At 39.4% G+C, this 22,697-nt stretch overlaps 3 protein-coding genes across 3 annotated transcripts; all 3 read left to right on the top strand.

Moving 5' to 3' along the window:
* The first annotated feature begins 359 nt into the window (after window positions 1-359).
* Window positions 360-5,642, top strand: pwp1 (PWP1 homolog, endonuclein). The gene is made up of 15 exons (XM_072377599.1): window positions 360-549; window positions 980-1,038; window positions 1,180-1,355; window positions 1,456-1,541; window positions 1,675-1,771; window positions 2,009-2,119; window positions 2,247-2,377; window positions 2,580-2,650; window positions 2,763-2,859; window positions 2,958-3,019; window positions 3,105-3,213; window positions 4,178-4,268; window positions 4,417-4,538; window positions 4,646-4,751; window positions 4,952-5,642. Exons 1-15 carry the CDS (start codon window positions 484-486, stop codon window positions 5,044-5,046), a joined length of 1,479 nt encoding a protein of 492 aa, XP_072233700.1. The 5' UTR covers window positions 360-483; the 3' UTR covers window positions 5,047-5,642.
* A 440-nt stretch (window positions 5,643-6,082) lies between these two features.
* Window positions 6,083-7,923, top strand: mrpl42 (mitochondrial ribosomal protein L42). The gene is made up of 5 exons (XM_072377298.1): window positions 6,083-6,203; window positions 6,638-6,701; window positions 7,049-7,133; window positions 7,227-7,390; window positions 7,811-7,923. Exons 1-5 carry the CDS (start codon window positions 6,119-6,121, stop codon window positions 7,854-7,856), a joined length of 444 nt encoding a protein of 147 aa, XP_072233399.1. The 5' UTR covers window positions 6,083-6,118; the 3' UTR covers window positions 7,857-7,923.
* Window positions 7,924-9,407: 1,484 nt separating this feature from the next.
* ube2nb (ubiquitin-conjugating enzyme E2Nb) lies at window positions 9,408-15,823 on the top strand. The gene is made up of 4 exons (XM_072377067.1): window positions 9,408-9,520; window positions 11,517-11,763; window positions 12,848-12,988; window positions 14,095-15,823. Exons 1-4 carry the CDS (start codon window positions 9,491-9,493, stop codon window positions 14,136-14,138), a joined length of 462 nt encoding a protein of 153 aa, XP_072233168.1. The 5' UTR covers window positions 9,408-9,490; the 3' UTR covers window positions 14,139-15,823.
* The last annotated feature ends 6,874 nt before the right edge of the window (window positions 15,824-22,697 follow it).

The raw sequence follows: 22,697 nt of genomic DNA, 5'->3' as shown, positions 1-22,697 counted from the left end.
ATTTTTCGACCATCTATGGTAAATTGGAATTATTTTCTGATTCTGCATAATTTCTTTTTTTATTAGGTCTTATATTAAGATTATTTATTAGTCATTTCTATTGTTTTTATCCCATTTTTTCCATTTTATATCACATTTTAGTTCGTTTGAAACTCTTTGTTGTCTTTCTATGTCTAGTTTATTTCTTATTGTTTTCTGTCTCTTTTTTGTGATATTTCTGGGAGAAGGGGCCACTTAACGTCTTTGGTCCCTGCGTCTGCGAGCGGCAGGTCCGTGTCCATGAGCCCGTCAGCAGTGTTAGTTTCATGGAATTTTGATCAAGCAGAGTTTTCAAGGCCTTACATTCGACATCTAGATGCGACACAGGTCCCAAGGCTCACATGTACGCCCACTGTGTGCATGCCTGAGGTCTATCAGGTTGAAAACAGTTGTATGTTTGTAGATTTCACTGGTATTGATCCGTAAACGACGCAGATTTTCAGAATGAGCTCCCAAATCACGTGTGTCGGGTGGGTGAAACGTGGCGTTGCCAAGGAAAACCCGGACAAAGTAAGTACCATAAACAGCTAGCTGACATTAGCCGACCGGCGGCTAATCTGTCAACATGGCTGTTCCAGAGCTTTATGGGTCACAATTAAGATATCTTCAGATAATGTCGAACCTCGTTCGCTCATTACAAAAAGCAGTTGTGTTAGCGGCAGTTTACAGCTGCTGTGACGTTGGCTAACGTTACATGTCAAAAACGTTTAAAAAAAGTATTAGCCTCAAAATGCTTCTAAGTCTAAACGTGACACATTTGATGCCAGGGTTACAGGAATGTTTAATTAAAATCAGGTGAACTGGAAGGTTAAGGGAATGTTGCAGCATATGGGAATAACATTTCCCAGGTTGAACGGGTTCCCCAGGACTGAATGGATTAACTCCAGTGAAATTTATCTCCTTTCACTGATACTTGTAATACATCATTTAATTCCTACAGGTGGAGTTGAGCCAAGAGGAGCTCCAGCGCATCATTACAGAAGCGAAACAAGAGTTGGGGTATGTTATGTTCCAATTGCAAAGCATACAGTCACACACCATCTTTGACACACTCTCAAAAATTAAGATATTATTTATTTAATTCATTGTAAGTGGAAATATCCCAAAATATCTGATTCAATGATTTCTTTCTTTACTCAGAAACCTGGAAGCTGAGGATGACGATGAGGATGGCGATGATATGCCTCCTGAACAGAGTCCTAGCAATGAAACAGCAGATGTTGCTGAAGTTCCAACCGATGAAAAGGATGAGGGAGTGGAGGAAGACGATGAGCTGGCAGAGTACGGCCTGGAGAACTACGACGAAGAAGATGCAGGTGAGAGATGGAGTGTTTGTGTGCATTCAATTTGTTGTTGTTTTTTTTAAACATTAAATGTGTCAGTCTATGAAAAACTGACCCTGTGTGGTTAATTCAGCAACGGCTAACCTTGGTGACAGTCTGGCTGGGCTCACAGTGTTCAGCACTAATGAGGAGGATCCTTATATCACCCTCAAAGATACAGTGAGTATCCTCCAGGATTAGTTGTGCACTTTTAATCTGGTTTTGTTTCAAGTGGCAGCTAATACCTGTTTGAGTCTCATCTAATCTTAGATGTGACCTGAAAAATATGCTTGTGTTTTCCTTCCCCTGCTAGGATCAGTATGAGAGAGAAGACTTTCAAATCAAACCCACTGACAACCTCATCCTGGCAGGAAAAGCAGAGAAAGACTGCTGTAATTTGGAGGTCTTTGGTAAATATCTTCATGTATGACATGATTTCAAGATGAAACTGATATATTCACAGAGACTCTTGACAAATAACTTCTTTTAATCGGATGCGCCACATTTCAATTCAAACTAAATGCATTAAATGTGAAAATATAAGAAGTTATTACGTTAATTATGACTATTATGACCTCCCTTTGCAAACATACTGCTAATCTTTTGAGTAGCAATGAACATTAAGTAGTCAATCTCTTACTTTACAGTTTACAATTCTGAGGAGGACTCTTTGTATGTTCATCACGATATTCTGCTGCCTGCTTATCCACTGTGTGTGGAGTGGCTAAACTTTGACCCAAACCCTGCGGAAGGACCAGGTAAGGAAGTTTCCACTCACTGCTTACACAATCTTAATATTTTGAGAAGGTCCTCTGTCTCAGTTTAATTGGTGTTTTAATAAACAAAAAAAAAACTAATATCGTTCCATGTGCATCCTAACTGCAGCTAACTACGTCGCCGTGGGCAATATGACTCCTCAGATAGATGTGTGGGATCTGGATGTGGTGGACTGTTTGGAGCCTGTTTTCTCCCTGGGGAGCAAAAAGGCCTCCAAGAAGAAAAAGAAGAGCAAGAAGGTACGAGACTGTGTCATAATGCTGCACTGTCGTCTGTACAGTGTGGTATAAAAGATGTAATTAAATTAGCAAGGATCCGATGGTTTCTTTTTTATTGTACTAATTTGAAACAGCATAACATTAATAAACTTGGCTGTCATATGTTTAATCCCCTGCCGTCAAATGTCATGAAAACACTGCTGCTTGTCTCCGCTGATGGCAGGGAGCAGCTGCAGAGCCTGTTGAAGGGCACACTGATGCAGTGTTGGATTTATCCTGGAACGCACTGGCCAGGTCAGTGTTTTGTCAACCTCACCTTGTACATTTTATGCTTGTGTACCACAGCTGTTCATGTGTACATATGTGAATCCTTCACAGTGACAGAAATGCACTTTGTTTTACTCAGGAACGTGTTGGCCAGTGGATCTGCAGATAACACCGTCATTTTGTGGGATTTGTCTCAATGCAAGCCAGCCACAACTCTGCATAGACACACTGATAAGGTGCTCAGTACGATTTGGAAATCAAATTCAATTTATTTTGAACAGAACATCCTAAGAATGCTCAGGCTTGTGTGAAACAAAAATCATTTGTTTTTCAGGTTCAAACGTTAACATTCCATCCTTTTGAGGCACAGACTTTGATATCAGGATCATATGACAAGTATGCCTCATCTTCTGTGCAAGTAAGCAGATTTTGAAGTGAAGTTTTACATTGAAAGCAGGTTAAAACCTTTTTTTCTTTTTAGGACTGCTGTTCTTTACGACTGCCGAAGCCCAGACAGTCATCGAACCTGGAGGTTCAGTGGCCAAGTGGAACGTCTCGTCTGGAACCACTTTTCTCCCTGCAATTTTCTTGTAAGTCCTCAAACCTCTTGTTGGGTTTTAAAGATCCCATATTCTCATTTAGCAAGTTTTGATTTTGTTTTGAAGGTCTACTAAAATAGGTGTATATCCTTTCATGTACAAAACACGATTTTTTTTTTGCTATTTCACTATAATACTGGAGTACCTCTTGTGCTCTTGTTTGAGACATTGCCTCTTTTAAAGGCCGTCCTCCCTAAAAGTGAGTCAGTGTCCCATTGGTCAGAAATGTCAGACTGAGAGCCAGCTGTTTAGTTCCTCTTTAGACAAAACGTTTCATGGTGATGTCCTTAAATGACAGATGAAAAATAAGGTTTTCTAACTTTCAACTGGGGAAAAAATATTAAAGAAAACCAGATTTCCTGGTTGGGATCGAAAACATTAAACAAAATATTAGTTGAGTGTTATTAGCGCAATTCTTTCTGTAGTCTGGCCATGATTCAAAGCCGATGGAAGTACTGTGATGGCTGCATGATTAGAAATTAGTTAAAATTGGGATGAGATAAGATGAAGAAGTTGAATAATTCTATGGGGACATAATAGTAGCAGTAGTATAAGTTCTTCAGATGTTCCCAATGCAAACAAAACCTATCCCCTTTAATGCAGTTAAATGCAGTTAAATGCAGTGTGCTTCTGGTGTCGAGGTCTGGAGCTGACGTCCTGATCATTTCAGTTGAAGAACTTTATACAAGTAAACGAGCCTATTTGTTTCAGAGTTGCACCATCTTTTCCTTTGACTGTATATTAGAGATACCCGCCCACCACAGGGAGTTTTTATGTGCTCAGTGCTTGTTAGATGACGAACAATAGCCTCGCTGTCAGTCATATTTTTGAATAATAGGTTGTAATGTCAGTAAATAGTAATTGATGTGTGGTTAAGCCATAGACTTTGCTCATCTCTCTCTGTTATTCCTTTCCCAAGCTATGGTTGACTCAGCTATGTGCTTCTGTGTTTCAGGCCAGCACAGAGGATGGTTTTGTCTACTGTCTGGATGCACGCTCCGATAAACCAGTGTTCACACTGAGGGCGCACGATGAAGAAGTATCAGGTTGGTAGAAGATTTTTCCAGATTCTGCACCCATATTTTAATGTATTAAACAAAGACTGTTGGTTTTGAGTCCATGTGTTAGCTCTGTGCTGTGCAGGTGAACACTAAGGTCAGATTATTAGTTGTGTGTTCTTTTAAATTCCTGCAGGCTTGGACCTGAGCAGCCAGATTAAAGGATGCCTTGTCACTTCATCATCTGACAAACATGTTAAGATTTGGGACATTTTAGGCAACAAACCCAACCTGGTGCACTCTCGAGATATGAAAATGGTAAGAAGTTACATATACACCACGTACCTTTCTTTCCCTGAATGGTTGAGGTTTGTTGTTAATGTATTTTAGAGTCCTTGACAACATGTTTTGCCACCTGTGAACAGGGAGTGCTGTTCTGCGCCTCATGTTGCCCTGATCTGCCCTTCGTCTATGCCTTTGGCGGACAGAGGGATGGCTTGCGGGTTTGGGATATAAGTGACGTTGCAGCAGGTAAATGTAACAGTAAACTGTTTCAGTTTGGATAAAAATTAGAATATAATTTTTTTTTTCAGATGGGGCTATCCAAACATGTATATCACAGCCTGGCAAATGCATCACTTTCTCTGTTTTTAGGAAAAGATACACAGCACCAGACTTCATCCATAAAAATCACTCATTAAGTCTTTAATAATGCCTTTGTTTGTTCTTAGTGACCGAGGTATTTGGCAGTCGAGAGCGCTTGGTGGTGAACGCAGGATCACAGGCAGCCAGCACTGCAGCAACAGCAGACATGGAAGTCTCATAGTGGTCCTCTGGGTGCTACAGCAGCTTCTAAACATGAAAAAACTGAGCTCCAGTGGAAAGTTATTGTGCCTCCCTGCTGTGCCTAAGACTGGTTCACAGAAGAGGGACTGGATCAGATGAAACCACACTCACTGTGTAGACGGACTGGCCAACTTATTTGCAAACTTGTCTAAAAAGAATTGAAGAGCTTTGTTGAGTGTTGCTCTTAACACAAATAATATTGATGTGTTAATAATGAGTGTTAAAGACATGTTAAGAAATAGAAAGGCATTGACAGTGCATCTAATATTTATATTTCTGAATTTACATTCGACCTTCGGGTGGAGGCAGTGATTCAAATATTTGTGTCACTGTGTTGAAATGCTTAATTTTACATTCAGATCAATATTAGTTTGCTTTTGTGTGACAAATCTAAAATGCTAATAAGATTATTTTCACATGAACAAAATACAAGAAGCTGATTTATTGTGTTTCATATATTAATTAAATGTATGACACAATATTAGCAAAACTGGTCACTGTAATGAAAAACATTACTCTTTCAAGTGTTATATTCAAGTGAACATTCAATAAATACACGCTGTTTTATCAAATTTATTATAGTGGTTTTGATGACCATGTTGGTCTCTGCCTGATCTGTCTTGTCCACTTGATCTTCCATTCAACTGCTCAAGGTAAATGGTGATTTTTGCTTTAATGCACCAAATATAAGATTTGGTGCCACTATTTTGATTTCATCTGCTGTTAAAGTTCATGTTTTGTGGCACTAGTCATATCTAGGTCTCAGATATTATGTAAATTCAAACCACTAAAACCTGCAGAGAGAACCAGATAAAAGACATTTGACCCTTTCACTGAACACAACATCGAGAATACATATATTAAAGTGTCGAAACTAATGTATGTTAAAAAGTGCATATTTGTCTAAATATAAATCTATTCAGTTTCCATTAAAAAAATAATATATTTATTTATTTATTTTGGACTGCTGCGTGAAGGTCGTACGTGAAGTGGAACAAAATAGCATGCTATCAGAACTCCAACACGGAGCTATTAAATTGACGCACACAAAGATGAGCATGGCGTCGGGTCATTTATGCAAGCTAAACTGTTTATTAACGCGACTTTCTTGTGGCACTCCACTTCGTTATGTGCAATGTAAGTATCCTGGCTTCATTTATTTATTTTAATAATTAACGGTCATTTTAACGTGTCTGCGTTTATCGTTGAAATGAAAAAAAACACGGCAGTGAAAGCTAACGCTGGCTAACCTTGACAGTCTGTTTAGAAATAAGCACTTCAGTTTGTTATCTTAGAAACAACTGTGTTCTTAGTTGTTTTTTAAATTATTATTTGCATCCCTCATACTTGTCGTGTATGAGGGATTTGAAGAAGCTGAAATATGTCCGGTTCTTATAATTATGTTTGCAACCTGTAGCCTTCAGGTAACAGTCATGGGACGTTCTGTAAATGTTCGCTGGTGGCTAAATTCATTACTAAATAAATGTTACTTTGCTGATCTTTCACTGGGCTTTCATATATATATTTATATATATATGCAACATACATAATACGCTGTTTTTCCGCAATAGCTTGTTTGGTGCCAAATCGACAGAAGTCCAGTGTCGATGCTCCATCACGTGAGGGCCCTAACTGGTATGTACATTTGGGTAACTTTTTTTAATTAAAAGGCTGTACGTGTGTGCGTTATTATGGCTATTCCTGTGGTTGAGCAAATAAAATAAAATAAAGAAGTGACCACAATGGAACTGAAGTGTTTTAGGTTATTTGTATTTAAGTCGTGGCCTGTTCCCATTTTGAAAGAGAACCCCAGGTATCTAAAAGATTATGAAAGAACACGAGTAAATGACGTAGAAAGTGTGTGATTATATTGCTGCCTCGCCTGCCCTTTTGTTATTTCTCTGAGGTGTACTTTGTAATACTTTTGATCAAATGGCAGAACTGAAATCCGGACACTAACTTTCCAAATCTCTTAAATTTAGTGCGGTGGAAATTGGTGTGACTTCAGATGGGAAAACCATAGTGTGCTACCATCCCGCTGTTGACATTCCTTATGAACTCACCCAGGTAAGAGGTCGTGATTGGAATTTCTACAATGTAAATTGTCGAGCTGTGGAGTTGTGTTGAATGGAACCTCGTCATGTTGGTAAATCGTTTCAGCCTATTGAACGACCGGACCCCATGACCAACCCAGTAGAATCCCACGATCAGGTTTTAAAGGCACACCTCAACAAGGAGGTTCTCAAAGACAAAGAGGGACCCACTATAGAGGAGCTGAGCAAGATGTTTTTTACCACAAAACACCGGTTTTACCCAATAGGACAGTAAGTACACAAATAACACACGCTTATCTCTGTCTGGGGAAAATAGGGATTTTTGATTTAAAGATTTGTCAGGAATCATTTTTGTGATCATTTACATCTTATTAACATGCTGCTACATTTTGATCTTAAGCAAAGTTGGTTTGGTGTGATTGCAGCAGAAATTGGGTCATAAACTGGTGAAGCTACTGAGGAGCAGTTGGAGACCATAATTTCTAAAAATAAATACATTTTTAAAGGTTACAATTTAACTGTTCGGAGAAGTGAAATACGTATTGTCTATTTTTGAAGTCAACCCGATGGTGCTGGCCTTTTCGGACTTGATTAACTTCATACTTACGCACACCGTAGCTTTTTGTGGCGTTTTTTTTGTTGTGTGTACATATTGATTGACATCATTTTCCTCTATTTCACTATTCACAGATATCACAGGAGGCGCATCAATAAGAACCCCCCAAAGGACAGATAATTGAACATCTAACCGCAAATTACGTTTCCCTTTTCCCAATAATGTATAATAAACAGTTAAATATTCAGTCTGTTGTTATGTGATATCATTACTTGCCTTCTGATTTGAAACTGTTTCAATTGACATTTCTGTATTCAGAAAAACATTAACATCAGTACACTAAATTAGCCACAAAATATTTTTGGGGCTATTTATTAAAGAAAATTGACCTGGGAATTTTTTATCAATGCTTTCTCAATGTAAAGCAAAAATATCGGTAGCTAGTCGCTGCCGCTGTTGTGCACTGAAATGAATGAAATTCAGCCGAGAGTTAACCGATCCTGCACAGACACTCGTTTGTCCATGTTGCTTTTTACAAATAGACATATTTATCATTCTTTTTAAGCTTCTAATTAGATTCAATATGCTCTCTAACCCTACTTGATCATATCTTGATTTTTTTTTTTTTTTTTTTAATAAACAGCAAAAAGCTCCAAGAAAAATTTCGTTCACTGTTCTAAATGCCATATTTATTCTGTAAATCAAAGAGAGTTTCTCTTTTCTGCCTCATTTGCTAATAGTGACTTGACTAAAATGTGTTTTAATTTTTTAAAGAAGCTGATCTTAATTATGGAAAGTGAACCATTTGACTTCTCCGTGTTGCATATGATTAAAAACAAAAAAAATCAGACAAAAGAAAAAAGCATTTTGCATGTTAAGTGCTTTTTTTTCGCTGTTTTTTGTGACAATACTGTTATTGAGCAGGTCAAATGTTTTGGTTTGATTCGATCATAAAGCTGAATTTGCAGACATGCACTTTATTTGCACTGAATGATTGTAAGAGATGTTTAGAAACTAAGATATGATTACAAATATACATTGTCCTTATATGTATACTTTAATTACAAAAGTGCCTTTTAAGTTGCATTCAATGAGGGACTACCTTACAAGGTAATCTAACCCATACCGGTTTATTATGAATCCCAGACCTTGATTTTTACGTCAATCAGTCTGGGAACACATGAAGGAACGCAAATCCACAGAACTGTGGAAAGATCTTGTATTAGCGCTTATTAAAAGATGAAGTTCATACCCCATATTTATGTGAACTGACCTTTGTACGGAGATACATGAGAAAAATATTCATGGTGTTAATTAGATAACTTTTGCTCTTAACTGATGTTCATGGAATGTTTAAAAGTACCATGAAAAGATAGTTCCTCAATAACAAGTTATTTTGCTCTGTTATTATGTCTTACAATGTAAATGTGGGATAGAAAAGAAAAAAAAACATTTCAAAGGATATAAGAGAATATTTACACACCTCGTTTGGTTGTTGCATAAGTTTTTAAATAAATCGCCTCATAGCAAATGCAACAGAACTCACAAATAAGTATTTTAAAAGCTGGTTGAGAAAAAAAACTCTTTCATTTGTTGTTTTTGTGTCAGATCAGATGGACTTACCAAAACAGTCTTACCAAAACATTCATGTATCTACAGTCTCACGTCGACAGTAATAACTGACGCCAGAATACTTCCTTACGTCATCTGCAGCCACCGGAAGAGCGAGTTATCTGTCCCCGCCCCGGCAGTTCAGTCAATCCAACCTGAAGAGAAGGCGAGTCAACGGCTAAAAATATAATTGCTAACACAAGATGGCCGGTTTGCCTCGTAGGATTATAAAGGTACACCTGTTTGTGAACAGTGTAAATACATTTAGATAATATCGTGTGTGGTTATTGTAGGTAATATGTAGTAATATTATGAGCGCACAACTGCAACCATCTCGAATGTAGCCTGACGTTAGCGCGCTAGCATAGTTAGCTGCTGTGTAGCTAGTTATCGAGCTAACTCGCTTGACTGAGTGTTTTGTTTGCCACTTCCGTTTACTCCCCTCTGCTCCGATTGTGTTCCAAGTCGTATTTTAGACGATTTGTTGTTTGACGTAGTTCATAATTTTCAGATGAGTATATACTTAATTTCTAGCACAAATCACCTAATTATTCCAGTTTGTCCCGGTCGCCATATGAATGGATTCTCTATTTGTGCTAGGCTAGTGGTTGTAGCTTTACTGGTTCGTACACATGTCTGGCATTAATGTGAAACCGGACCTTTGTGGTTCCGAAACGTATAAATGCCACCAGTGAGAAAAATATGTTAGTTTTTCTTTTTTTGATGGGATGAAACCGGGGAAATGTTTATATTGTTACTCCTGTTGCGCAGAGGTTTCCTCCCACTGTCGCACCGCAGCCTCTCTGGGCCTGGCCCGGCAGTGGGCGCGATCAGCCCTTTCCGCCACATCAACCCTCAGGTTAAACATGTTTCCACAGCCGGTAACTACATGTGCACGACATAAAAGCACTGCTCAGCTTCTGATATAAAAGTTTGCATTATATTTTCCTCTCACAGTACATAAATACCCAAATTAAGTCGAGATTTAACCAGTTTCCGCCCTGCAGATGTAAGTGCACCTGCTTCGCTAAATGCAGAATATAAAAAAAATTCTACTTCCTCGTTTTTATTTGCACTGTTAATTGTCTCTCAGTACTCAATTTGTACAAGTCCACAATTGATAACGTATACCTAGGACTCCATATGAATTGTAATAATCTACAGGTTTCCTGTAAGGAAATGACAACGTAAAACGTGGGGAGGAAGAATACTCAGTTTCAGGAATTCTGTTGACTGACAACATTTTGAAACATGTTATAATGAAAGTGCTAAACTGGACAAAATGATAATGTTTAATGGTTTGTTTATTTGAATATGAGGTCAAACAATGTAGAGATGTAGGCTTATTTCCATTCATCTGAGTACAGCTGATTTAAAACAGCACAGATGTCAGCTTTCATCGCTTTCTACCAATGTGGTTTCCATAGTTTGTTTTCACTTCCTCTGCTGTGGATGAACTCTTCAAAAACCTGATACAAAATATTAGTATGTCCATTGAGGTTTTTCCAGAGGGTGCTTTGGGTTTTAGCAGGTTGACAGCAGCGGCTGTTTATCTCAAGGTGCTCAAATACTACTATTCGGACAACTGCATTTTAATGAGCATCTGTTGGCACTAACGTCACGGATTTAGTTGCAATGCCAAACACCACTGCACTGCTGAGGGTGACTTTTGGTTTGAAGCCAGATAAAACAGGAGAGCTGCTCATAACTAAAAGCAACCTAAAAGGATCAGGGAAAGACATTTAAATCATTGATTAGACATATGAGTAGATTGTGAAAAGCCTGCTACCTGACGGCCTCAGTGTGGGCTTTGTCAAAATATTATCTGCATATTTTTCTGTGCTTTTTTTGTACCAGTAAGCGCGTTAAGTTGCAGATAAACCAGTTGACAGGTTATACTAGTGGGAATGCAGTCTTAAATGAATTGTATTACTTGATTAAATGATTATTTAGGTGTTGTGGGAATCTGTGTACTGTTGTGCTCCGGCCCTCAGCCACCTTTTCTTTCTTTTTTTTTGTCAGTGTCAAACAGCAGCTCGTGGAATGTTGTCATGCCAGTATGTGGGGGAAAGTATGTGTGTGACTAACCGGGGTGAAATTATACGTTTTCCTCCGTTATATATCTGAAAGTGTGCCCTCACAACACGTCTTCCTACAGCACTGTTCTTTTTCCTGATTCAAAAATGTCAACAGCAGCGTTGTGCGTTTTCTCTGTCTGACCACACTCAGGAGACACAGCGGTTGATGGCAGAGCCCGTTCCAGGGATCACAGCTACGCCTGATGAAGGGAATGCACGCTACTTCCACGTGGTCATTGCGGGGCCTCAAGACTCTCCTTTTGAAGGAGGCACATTTAAACTTGAACTATTTCTTCCAGAAGAGTATCCCATGGCAGCTCCCAAAGTGCGATTCATGACCAAAATCTATCACCCCAACGTTGACAAACTGGGAAGAATATGTTTAGACATTTTGAAAGGTAAGAAAACATGTCAGTTATTCTACATTCTTGTTTTTTTGTTGTCGATACCTGTTGTTTTTCTTTCCCTGGTTGACTTCAGTGTGGAACCACACCCACAGGACTGTGGAGGATTAAAGTAGTATTTGTTTTGCATTTTAAAGATGAGAAGCATCAGACAGTTCAGGCTGTGATAGGCACACAGACTTGCATCAAAAACTGTTATTTCTATGCACTATTCATAATCCCACCAAGCTAATCAAAGGTTGATTAAGAGAAACTACTACCTCTGCTGTAGATATGGACCCTGCGAGGAGCTGTTGAAGATCTAATATATTAGCATTTAAAGGTGAACTGTAGAACTAAAACATTTATCTGACAGAATAATTATGCAGGGTGTTTCTTTTAGGGTTTGGTGTTATTTGTCTTAAAACAATACACAGACTCTTTAATTTGGATTTTTTTTCCAACGTGTGGCAATTTAGTGAAAAACGTTGCATTTCCTCTGGATGTTGTAAATGATCAGTTGGAGAAGACAGAAATTCACTTTAAAGCAACTTTATCACTTGCTTGTAAATGTCGTATCTCGCCAACTTTTAAACCTGTGAGTTTACGCCCGACATGCTACTCCATCAGTGACTTTCACACATTGAAACACCCCAGGGATGGAAGCACTGCTTCACTTCTTAAGATTACTGAGAAGCGACTGCTCCCAGTTACAGCAAACACAGAACTCGCATGATTTCCAACCATTATATCAAGTTGTGAGATAAAGGTTGTGCTTATTTAGAAAGAACAGCAGAGACGCTGTCAGATATACAGTATTGACAATGATAACGCACCCTAATGCGCCCGTCTGTTGTTTGCAGTCACGCAGATCTGCACACTGCATTTTATTGCTGTGATCGCTGTTTTTTCCATAGTCAGGTTGCCTGAGGAAAAGCTGCATCTGCGAGTGAATTCTGCACAACTTCTTCTCTGCTGTTATTGGGTTTTAGCTGCTTGGCAGCCATCAGGTGTCTTTTTTCCCTCCCCTCTTTTCTGCACTTTTGACCAATAGACTGATACTTGTTTCTCTTTTGCACCTTCTCCTGAATCCTAACAGACAAGTGGTCTCCAGCCCTCCAGATCCGCACAGTGTTGCTATCTATCCAGGCGTTATTAAGTGCTCCCAACCCAGATGATCCCCTGGCAAATGATGTTGCAGAGCAGTGGAAGAAAAATGAAAGCCATGCCATTGAGACAGGTGAGGAGTAGATTTAGGTTTTTCATTTCAACACTCAGGATCGAGTGCGCTCATCTGCATTGCCAGAAGGTGTCGCAGAGTTCTACTGTGATAAAATGCTCTGACAGATGGCAGCAAGTATTTGTTCAGTTCCAGACCTCTGAAATTCCACCCACATCCCAAATGATCCAAAGGTTTGCTGTCACCGTACCAGCGAACCTGCTGACGACTAATGACCCTGTCAGAAACTGTAGTTGTGATCGAATTAGATAATTACAATTAGATTGGATTGCAGTTTTGTTTTTCTTAAAGAAGTTGAAGTTCATCTCGGCAGCCGTGGCACTTTGAGGCCAGATGGACAAGGAAATGCTTTTATCGCTCTATCAACCTTGAAAGCAGCTTTTTGTTGACATAAAGTGAATAAATCGATGACAAAATGTTAAAGACGTCAGGCGTAGCAGCAGCAGCAGCGTCCCTGCTTGTTTACCTAACATTAGGAGTGCGAGCGAGAAAATAAACGATTTACCCGTTAAATGTCGCCGTTCTGGGCGCCTGACCACTTAGAGATGGAAAGAAGGGAGGCTGCTCAGGCCGGCACTGGTCAGTGGGACCATCCTTATCTGTTTTTAACTGCAGCTGTTGTGCCACTACCTGTGAAATGCATGTTGATTTTAGACCCCTCATTTAAGTTGTTTCACTGGTGTGTGTGTGTGTCTGTAACTGTTGGGAGGCTGGAACTAAAGCTCAGCATGTTTTTTGGATGTGATTGAATTTTTTAACATTTTTTACCAGCTTTACAAATATGAATAATTTCTAGTTCTTGTCATCTGAGAGTTTAAACTGAAATTCTTCTATTTTCTGATATTTCAGAGACTTACGTTCATTGTCGAAGAAATGCAGTTAATATGTAAATGAAAATGTTTATTCTCACGCTGCCCAAACCACTTTTTTTACACTACGAGTACGACGAATCCTGGCATTATGATTTTGGAGCGTGTCTGTGCCATCAGGGAAGAGAAAAACAGTCATTCCACATGTTCACGTTTGTCAGCTGGTGTTTTGACGCCCTGCCTGCTCACACAGTCCTCACCCCCAACACAACTGCTCTGTCTCTGTTCCCTCCCCAGCCCGAACATGGACCAGGCTCTACGCGAGCAACACTGAAGTATAGAAGAAGAAAGAAGAGGCGTCTGAATGTGATCCACAAAATGTACTCCTATTCTGTCAACATTTGAATTTAATGGACACAAAAAAAGAGAAAAAAAAAAGATTCTAAGTCCAAATCTGTTTGAAAGAAATGACAAGATTTACTGCTGCAGACCTCTGGGTGACTTATTTTCCTCTCTAAAACGCGTTAAATGTGTGTTAGCCTTTTAATTTTTTCTTCTTTTTTTTCTCTTCCTGTGTTGCTATTTAAATGCATCTGCAAAGAACGACACCCTCCCCACTACAGTCTTAAAATCACATGCGACATGTTGTCCTGGGCTAGGAAGTTACTGGTACGTTTGCAAAACTACTCGTGCATTAAAGCTGTCCTTCTTTTAACACATGCATCAGTTTGTCAACACATCTATATGTCTTTTTAAGAGATGACCTGTTGTGTTATTTCACCACATCATGTACACTTCTCCTCTTGCCTACTAGCGGTTATGAGACAAAAAGATTAGTAATGAGATTTCCTTTGGCTCTGTGGGGAATATGAGTTCATTTCCACTGTGTATGAGCACTTCACAATACCAAATAGAGTGGATGTTGCAGCTACAGTGGTTCAGCATCATCCCAGCAGCACACAGGGGTACTTAAAACTGAGCACTCGGGTTTTCATTGCTCAATAAAGCCCTATAAGAAACAGAATAAACCTAAATGAATCCACAGAGGAAACACCACCTCAAACTCTTCTTCAGTCCTAAAAAAAATGCTGTTAACTGAGAAAAATAGGAGGGCAGACAGAACTGGACTACTAGAAAAGGTTCATGAGGACATTTTCACAATAAAAACATGTAAATGTCTGAAATACATGTCAAATTTTCTGGTTAGGGACACAAACTCACAAGCACAGCAAACATTTAAAAGAATCTAGGACAAGTCAGTTTGTAGCCCCTGTGGGTGTCATTTTATGACTTCAGTATACACACAACACTGGTTTAAGGCCAGAAAAGATGAACAAATGAGTCCGATAATCTGTAATCTGTTGGTTGAATGCCATGTGAAAAGCCCAACGGTATAGAAAGTTTGCCATAGTTTCAGAGTAGGTTTCATCATTGATCCAGATGTTGTTTTTGTTTAATTCTTTTTTTTGGGGGGGGGGCAGTGACAGTGACTGTTGGACAGTTTGGGGAGGGTGAAAGGAGCACTTCCACATGCTTAAAAAGTCATTGCCAACACATTCAGAACGGTAGATAAAGAGAAGAAACTGTATCCATGTTGCAAAACATGATTTCGATGTGTTGAAAATGAAGCCCTTTTTTAAGAGTGTCGAAGTCCACGTTGTCTGTATTTTTTAACTGTCTGTCCATGCTATTTATGTTGCCTGTTTTATTTTCATTGTTACTTCATTAAGAAAAAGTTTGGTCCAGAACCAAGCTGAGACCAAGACAGTTGAAACTCATTTCTTGATGGGTGTTTTGTCGGAGTTGGGGTGCTTTGGGTGCTTGTTTTTTAAGGGAAAGTTTAAGTTTTTGTCCTCGGTTATAAAGTTGTTTTTCCTCAGTTGGTGAAAATACTTTTGCCCTTTCTCTGATATTGATGTGATGAATATGCAAGTACATTTAATTGATTCCAGAGGGGGAAATTAGTTCACTGTGCTAGCACGGAAAGATGATGTTAAAAATAAAACATTCAAAGTTCAAGATCCTACCAGGCATAAATGGATTTTGTATCAGCCGGAGTGAACTCGAGTTAAATTCTAGGGTATGATTTGTTGATATGTGGAAATAAACTTCTAAAAGTCCTTAAAGTTTCCTTTTTAAAGGATACCTAAATGATTGGATGAATGGGCTGGATCACAAATGGAAATGCTCCAGCGTCTGAGGGAGAACTTCACACATCATATTTGTCTTCTTTTCTTTTCTTTCTTTTCTTGCTCTTTCTTGGATTGTCGCTGGCTCTGTGTTGCTCAGATTTCTTTGCGTCCCGTCTTCACCCAGACACGCCTGCTTCGAAATGCTACATTTACTCAAGTCCGCAAGATGAAGCATGGTGTTAGAACCCGGTTAATTTATTGTTTTCCTGAGGGACTGGGCAGTAATTGAAACCACTGAAGTCGCTGGATTCCTGAAACAATTAGGTCAAAACGTTAAGAGATCAAACTGATTAATCAGCTCCCCGTGTTTAAAGGAAGGAAGCAGTTATGTCGTAATTTCAGTACATTTGCATACATGATTCTCCAAACACTCTGTAAATAAACTGAGTTGAGTAAGTAAGAGGAGTCTCCCCTGTTTTATGACGTGTGGATGTGTGTTTCCAAAAGCGAAAGGTTATATTTAAGATGAATTTTACACGGGGTGAGGGCATCCGGCTGTGTACGTGTCACTAGAATTTGCACTCTTGACTTTTTTATTGAGAGTGCTGCGACAGCTGATCTGGCTGAAGTTCATCTGACCCGCTGAGGGAGGCATCCACGTTTAATAGCAGTGAGTAACAAAACTGCCTTGCATGCTGTTTCTTCCTTCTCTCTCTGATTACTAACTTATTTACTTGTCTTTCTCTCTTCAGAACTTTAACATACTCTGCATGTATGTCTCTGCAGATTCTCAGTTGAACATCACCTGCATTCAAAGGATAAGAGAGACTGATGTGCACGTTACAGTAAATAAAGCTTTTCATGCGGCTCACCTCTGAGCAGGAGCTCAGCAATGGTCTCACCATACCTGAAACCCAAAAATATAGTTCAGCAGTCTTTAACTTCATCTGTGGTGGATACAAGCAAGAAGCAAAACAAACTGAAAAATGTTCAAACAGATATAACAAAAATCCCATTTCCATTGTTAAACACCCACAGATTGAGACTGAAATCGTCCAAAAATACACATGTAAAAAGCTCTAATCTAACACAGAAAATGATCAAAAAGTCGCTGCACAGTACGGCTTCATGTTTGTCCCCCGTCTTTAACATTAGCGCATTTACAGGAAACATAAGGTCATTTTTGCTTTCCTAGCAGAGTTAACATCTCACTAACTTGTGACCAAAAGTATAAAAGGCTTTTAAGTCTTGCTACAAAAAAAAAACAACCCTGCAGTTTACCTCTGTTTGCCTTTTCATAGATTCAGAGTTTTTGTTCTGCTGGATAAGAACTGAATAATAGCTACAGCTATAAAAGAATGTAAAATAAACTGCACACATTTGAACTTTAATGGAGGTTATCAAGACTTCTGCAAGCATTTCATGTTTCACTTTAGAGCTGCTAAGTTCATGGATCTAAAATACGTTACTTCCACTTTCAAAAGCTGATCGTTAGGCGTCATAAACCCGTAAAGAAAATAAAGCTATCAAATGCTAATCCTCAAGTTCAAGCTTATTGTTTGCAGATCTGAAAAAAATTGAGTTGATTATTTGTTTAACAAGAAGAGCAACTGAGCCTCAATGGAATTAATCAGACCTCGTATTTAAAACAACAGTCAGTTAAAGGGGAATGTTTAACTGGTATCGATTCAATACAGACACATCATCATTTGCCAATAAAAAATTGTTTTGCACAGTTCAGTTCTGCCAAAAAATCTCTGTAGCAACCGCTATCAGTTTTATCCTTTAATGCAAATCAAATCTGTTGCCTTCCCTTCGTGTTCTTTGTTGGTTCGTTCACAAGGTGGCGCTACAAGCAAAGGCTCCTCATATTAAAAACGTTTCTTTCTTAGAGCATGCAAATACAGAGATGTGTTCTTCATCAAAATTTCCACTCATTTCTGTTCGGTTACACCCTCTCAGCACCATCACATGAAGCCACGTGTTTGCATCCAGTCCAGACCTCTCCAGAGAAGTCTTTGGGAACAGATTGTCTGTTTGTCCATCCTACAGGGGGAACCTGTTCTGGTGGCCTGTGATTTTATGTGTCCTCATCTAAAAAAAAACCCAAAAGTTTCACAATGTTTTATGATCACGGATAGATTTATATGGCTTTCAGGCTGGTGCAAGTGCAGGAAACGATTCCCCTTGCTATCTGCAATATCTGACCAAACATTAACCAGTCTGAGAGACAGCTGTCTCTCATAAGGTTTGTTGTTGCACAAGTCGTCCTCGGAGCAGCAAAGTGATATTAGGAAGCCTAGTAATTCATTGACACATGCTACAAGTAAAAATAGGAAACATAAAAAAACATTATTGTTTACCACTACTTCGTTAGGAAGTACATTTCTCTGTTACTGTTGATAATGCTTAAGATACGAGTGGCTTTACTGTTTGTGGGTGACTAACGCTGCACCAGCCCAGCCCTTATTTGGTCAGATTTATTCAGACTGAGAACAGGATTCACTTTAGATATCGATCCAGTCTTCAGACTTGTTTCGATCAACCTTGGAGAACAGGTTAGCAGACTAGCCAACTCAAAACAGCAGAAACATGCAGGTGGTGAGTAACTTCAAAGTAATGAGCTTTCTCTTAAACCATCACTGAACTTCCAGGGCAAGAGGTGTGTGGCCCTGCAGTCAGCGATTACTTTGTATTACTTTGTACATCTGCTCAGAGCTGTGGACAAAGAGCTACTTTGCAACTAATCTTTGATATGCAGACATAGCTCAATTTCTTTTGTCAATTAGTTTTTAATAAAATGGATCCAAGAAGTATTGAAATCGCACTTAAAAGTGTTCCATTCTCAGCTGCGGTGTTGACTGATAAATTACTTTCAAACAGCTCAGACTGCCCATACACAGCAGCACTGAAAGTCAATCATAAATCAACACAGATACCATTTTTCAGGCCTTGAATAGTGTGGTTTATCCATGTAAGAGTATGACAATACAGAGCTCCAGCCACACAGTGGCTGCTGCCTCAGAGGACATGGAGCCAGCATCCTAAACATAGCTCTGCTCCTCTGACACACGGGATCATCTCTCGCTGTGACTGCTGACTGTAGGTGAAAACATTCCCGTCACATGCTGCTGATGTTGAGCCGACAGGTGAGGACAGACATCCTGTGTTGACTGATGCATGTCAGGCACTTATTGGAAACCAGACAGTAATTGTGGGAATGCGGGGCAGTTTTCTGAGTGGAGACGTTGTTTGTATGTTATGCCGCCTGATGTTTTTCATTTTAGCTCCCTTTTTTTTTGCCACCCCTTCCTTTGTCTTACAGTTCATCTTTCATCTTCATCTTTTTTTTTTATCCCTGTCATTTCTACTTTTTCTATCTCGTTCCCTTTTCTGTCTTCTCTCTGTTTTGTCTTTACCCCCTTTTTCACCCCCTCTGCTTTTTCTCATACCCCCTTTTTTTGCCTCTCATCACCTCCTCCCCCTTCTCAGTCCCACTGCAGATGAAGTGTGGAGGGACTGCAGTCAGAACCTTCTCACCTCAACTCCCCTGATGTTATATAACCATCCTCATTATTCCACCATGCGTAAAAGCAAAACTCAGCAACCCAAAAGGGAATCCCTCCTTGTAGCAGCAGGTACCCAAAACGACGTTGTGCTTCTTCACAGTATCTCAATATTTCAGGACCTCTTTGGTTATACAAGACATCTGCAGTGGGATGTCACAGCAGGCTGTGATTTTCCTGCTGTTTTAAGCACGAGGTGCTACACGTCTTAAATTATCCTCTCAGCGTTTTATGTGTTTACATCTCAAGACAGAAGCTGCTGTTCCTTTAGGTTATGCTTATGAGATAGTTGCAACATGTCTTAGCTATGTATGAGTGTTCATTGACAGGGTGGGTCAGAGCACGTGTGTTTTTCTTTAAAACACATGACATGTAGGTTTAGTCTTCCTTTCGTTTGGTTAAATGTATAGTTTCTTTAACAGCGCACAATGGTTCAAATCATTATCACAATTCCAAAAAGATAAACAGATTTACTATTCTGGAATTTTTAAACAAAACTGAATTTATGTCCAAAAAGAGACGTGGGTTTAATTTCATCACAAATCTGCACTGATTCAGAAGTCATGATAATCATTCTGTAAGGGAGATATGGTCATATCTACAATCCTGTGTGTGAGTTAATGTCAGGGATTCCTCTTCTCCTGCTGTGAATTTTTCATCTGTAGTGAGAACAGTCTGTCCTGGGCCATCCTTCCGCTCCACTATATATAACAGCCACTGCAGAGAAGGACACAAGGACATATCTTTGCATGTGTGTGCCTTTAAATGCTTGCAGAGGCCCCTTGTTGTAAGAGAAGGGTACTTCGGACTTGTGCAAATACTAAAACTAAGACAGCAGTGTACTGCTACCACCTTGATGCTTTGCTTAATAATCGTAGTAGCAGTTTTGAGCAAGTTAGTTTGGCAATGAAATGCCTGTGTCTAAAACTCACCATGCCAAAATAAAGTCTCAAAAGTACGAATTTGGAGCCTAATACTCTTGTTTATTCTCATCTCAACCACCTCCAATCTCAGCGACGAATGTTCAAATTTGGGTGGAAATCTACATGTGACTCTCGTGGTCAGTGTTAATGGGCTCTGACATTGCCAATTAGTTCTGTCTGTGTCACAAATCACACACTGGGACTAATCATGTCAGAGTTCTGATCCTGTCAAACCCACTCACAGAAACATACTGTGCACACAGTCATTAGGGGGCTGGTAGTCTCGCCCAGCAGTGTTCAATGTTAATAATTAACAGCCTCCATTCACTTAGTCTCTTACTGGTGCCTGAGCTCAGTAACCACCTCCCAACTTGTAAACAAATCCCAAGAACTGTGCAATAATAGATTGCATGTTAGTGAATCAGAGGAAGTCATGCTGGTGCTGACTATGTCGATCAATAACCTGTCATTCTGTGTGCTGACAGGAAGCTTTTTGCATTCAGCATTTGACAAAGTTTTGCTTCTGTTGGTTTCCATGGAAAATTTTGATCAACACAGGTTATAGATTATTGGAACAACAGGCTGCAGTTGCTGATAGTTTGGGAGGATCAGTAACACTGATTACCTCTGTGCACATTTCTGATTGGATTATCTAAAGCTGGGGTGGAAATTTTCTTTTGTGAAAGAAACCAGTCAATTGTTCTGATTAGGTTTCAAAACAGCTAATAAGTGGCAACTTTCAATCAGTAGTCTGAAGCCTGTGTGTTATCAAGCATTTATCATGCTGATGTGCTGCGGACCTATAACCTTTGACACTCACCTTTGACAATTCCCCAATTCGTATTTGGCAGGGGATCTGCAATATTTATGCTGGTTTCCTGCATGCATTTAGCATTCTAACACGTCACAATAAAAGTGTGATTATTTAGCAGGTACCATGGTCACCATCTGGCTTTAATTGTTAACATGCCGACACGTGCCAGCGTCAGCATGCTAACAAACCTGTGGAAGCTAAGGCATGTTCTAGTTAACCAATTATCCCAAACGGTTTCTTACACAGAACCCTTGGGAGATCTTGGAGATTTTTAGTAGGGACTTAAAGAATACAAGTGGTCGATTAGTTAAAGCATCCAGCAATCACTGAGTGGATCAAACTTATGTACTTTGATCATTTGGAGCCTGTGAAAAGACATCTGCTTCTGTTTACACGACACAAGAAAAAAGAAAATTCTGTGTGACCAAAGCTGGACTTTTAAAAATGTACGTAAACACAAAATCAAGCTTCTCAAAACTGATCTAACACACTCAGAAAATGTGTTTGGGGACTGAATCCCTCTGCATTTATGGGTCTGGGAGGTCTGCACATGCACTAAAGTTCAATCTTTTTATCAACTTTTTATAGAACAGCAGTGTCTATTATTTCAGTGAAATTCCCAGTAAATCTCTCTCTCATTAACACTTTTTTTTCCGTTTATATGAACAGACGACTGAATGCACCAGAAGTTGTGGTTGAAAATAAGCCCGTTAAAACTATGTGTCAACTCAATAAAATCCCCTTTCAAGTGACTTAAAGACAAGTCTTGTCCAGTGAATTTAGTCTGACTTATGTTGTTTGATGATCTCCCACAAAGAAAGTTAGAAGCGGCAGAATGTCTTGAATGTTTTGTTACACAGTCCACAGCGTTGCAGTAGTTTTCTCAACTACACTGCATTTATTTTGGGACAAGGGCAGTCCACTTAAATGGTCCACTCGAGCTGTCACTGTAGCTTGACTGTGCATGTAACCGTGCTGACGGACAGAATGAGGACCCAAATGCAATTTGACACTTGACAGGTAAAATCCAACATGTGAAATCTAGGTAAGCAGTCAGCCATGCAAACTTCACAATCAAGGGTTGGGAAAAGCAAACAATGATAACAGGCAAGGCAAAACACAAGGTCATACACTTACTGGGAATAACCCAAAAAAACAAGATCACATAAATACTTACAAATGACATACATGATCTTGCAGACGAGACAACTGGGGAGGATATTTACAGTACCGGGAGAGAAATGACTTGTAGCAAACAGGTGGGCAGTGGTGTAATCAGCAGAATACAAAACAGGTGTGAAGCAAAAGTAACAGGAATGAGCAGGTATAAAATGAATCTTACTAAAAAAAAGAAAAGAAAGGGGAGAGAAAAGAAAAGGTTCTAACTTGTTTCCACTAAAGTTTTGGACAATTCTTCCTGAATAATTGACTGGGTTGGAAAGACAAAGCAAGCATCAAATTATCA

The sequence above is a fragment of the Leuresthes tenuis genome, unplaced genomic scaffold (assembly GCF_036924035.1).
Source record: "Leuresthes tenuis unplaced genomic scaffold, fLeuTen1.0.hap1 SCAF_23, whole genome shotgun sequence".
Classification (NCBI taxonomy): Eukaryota; Metazoa; Chordata; class Actinopteri; order Atheriniformes; family Atherinopsidae; genus Leuresthes; species Leuresthes tenuis.
The sequence above is the reverse complement of the archived record's forward strand: the minus strand, read 5'-3'. Positions and strand labels throughout refer to the sequence as shown.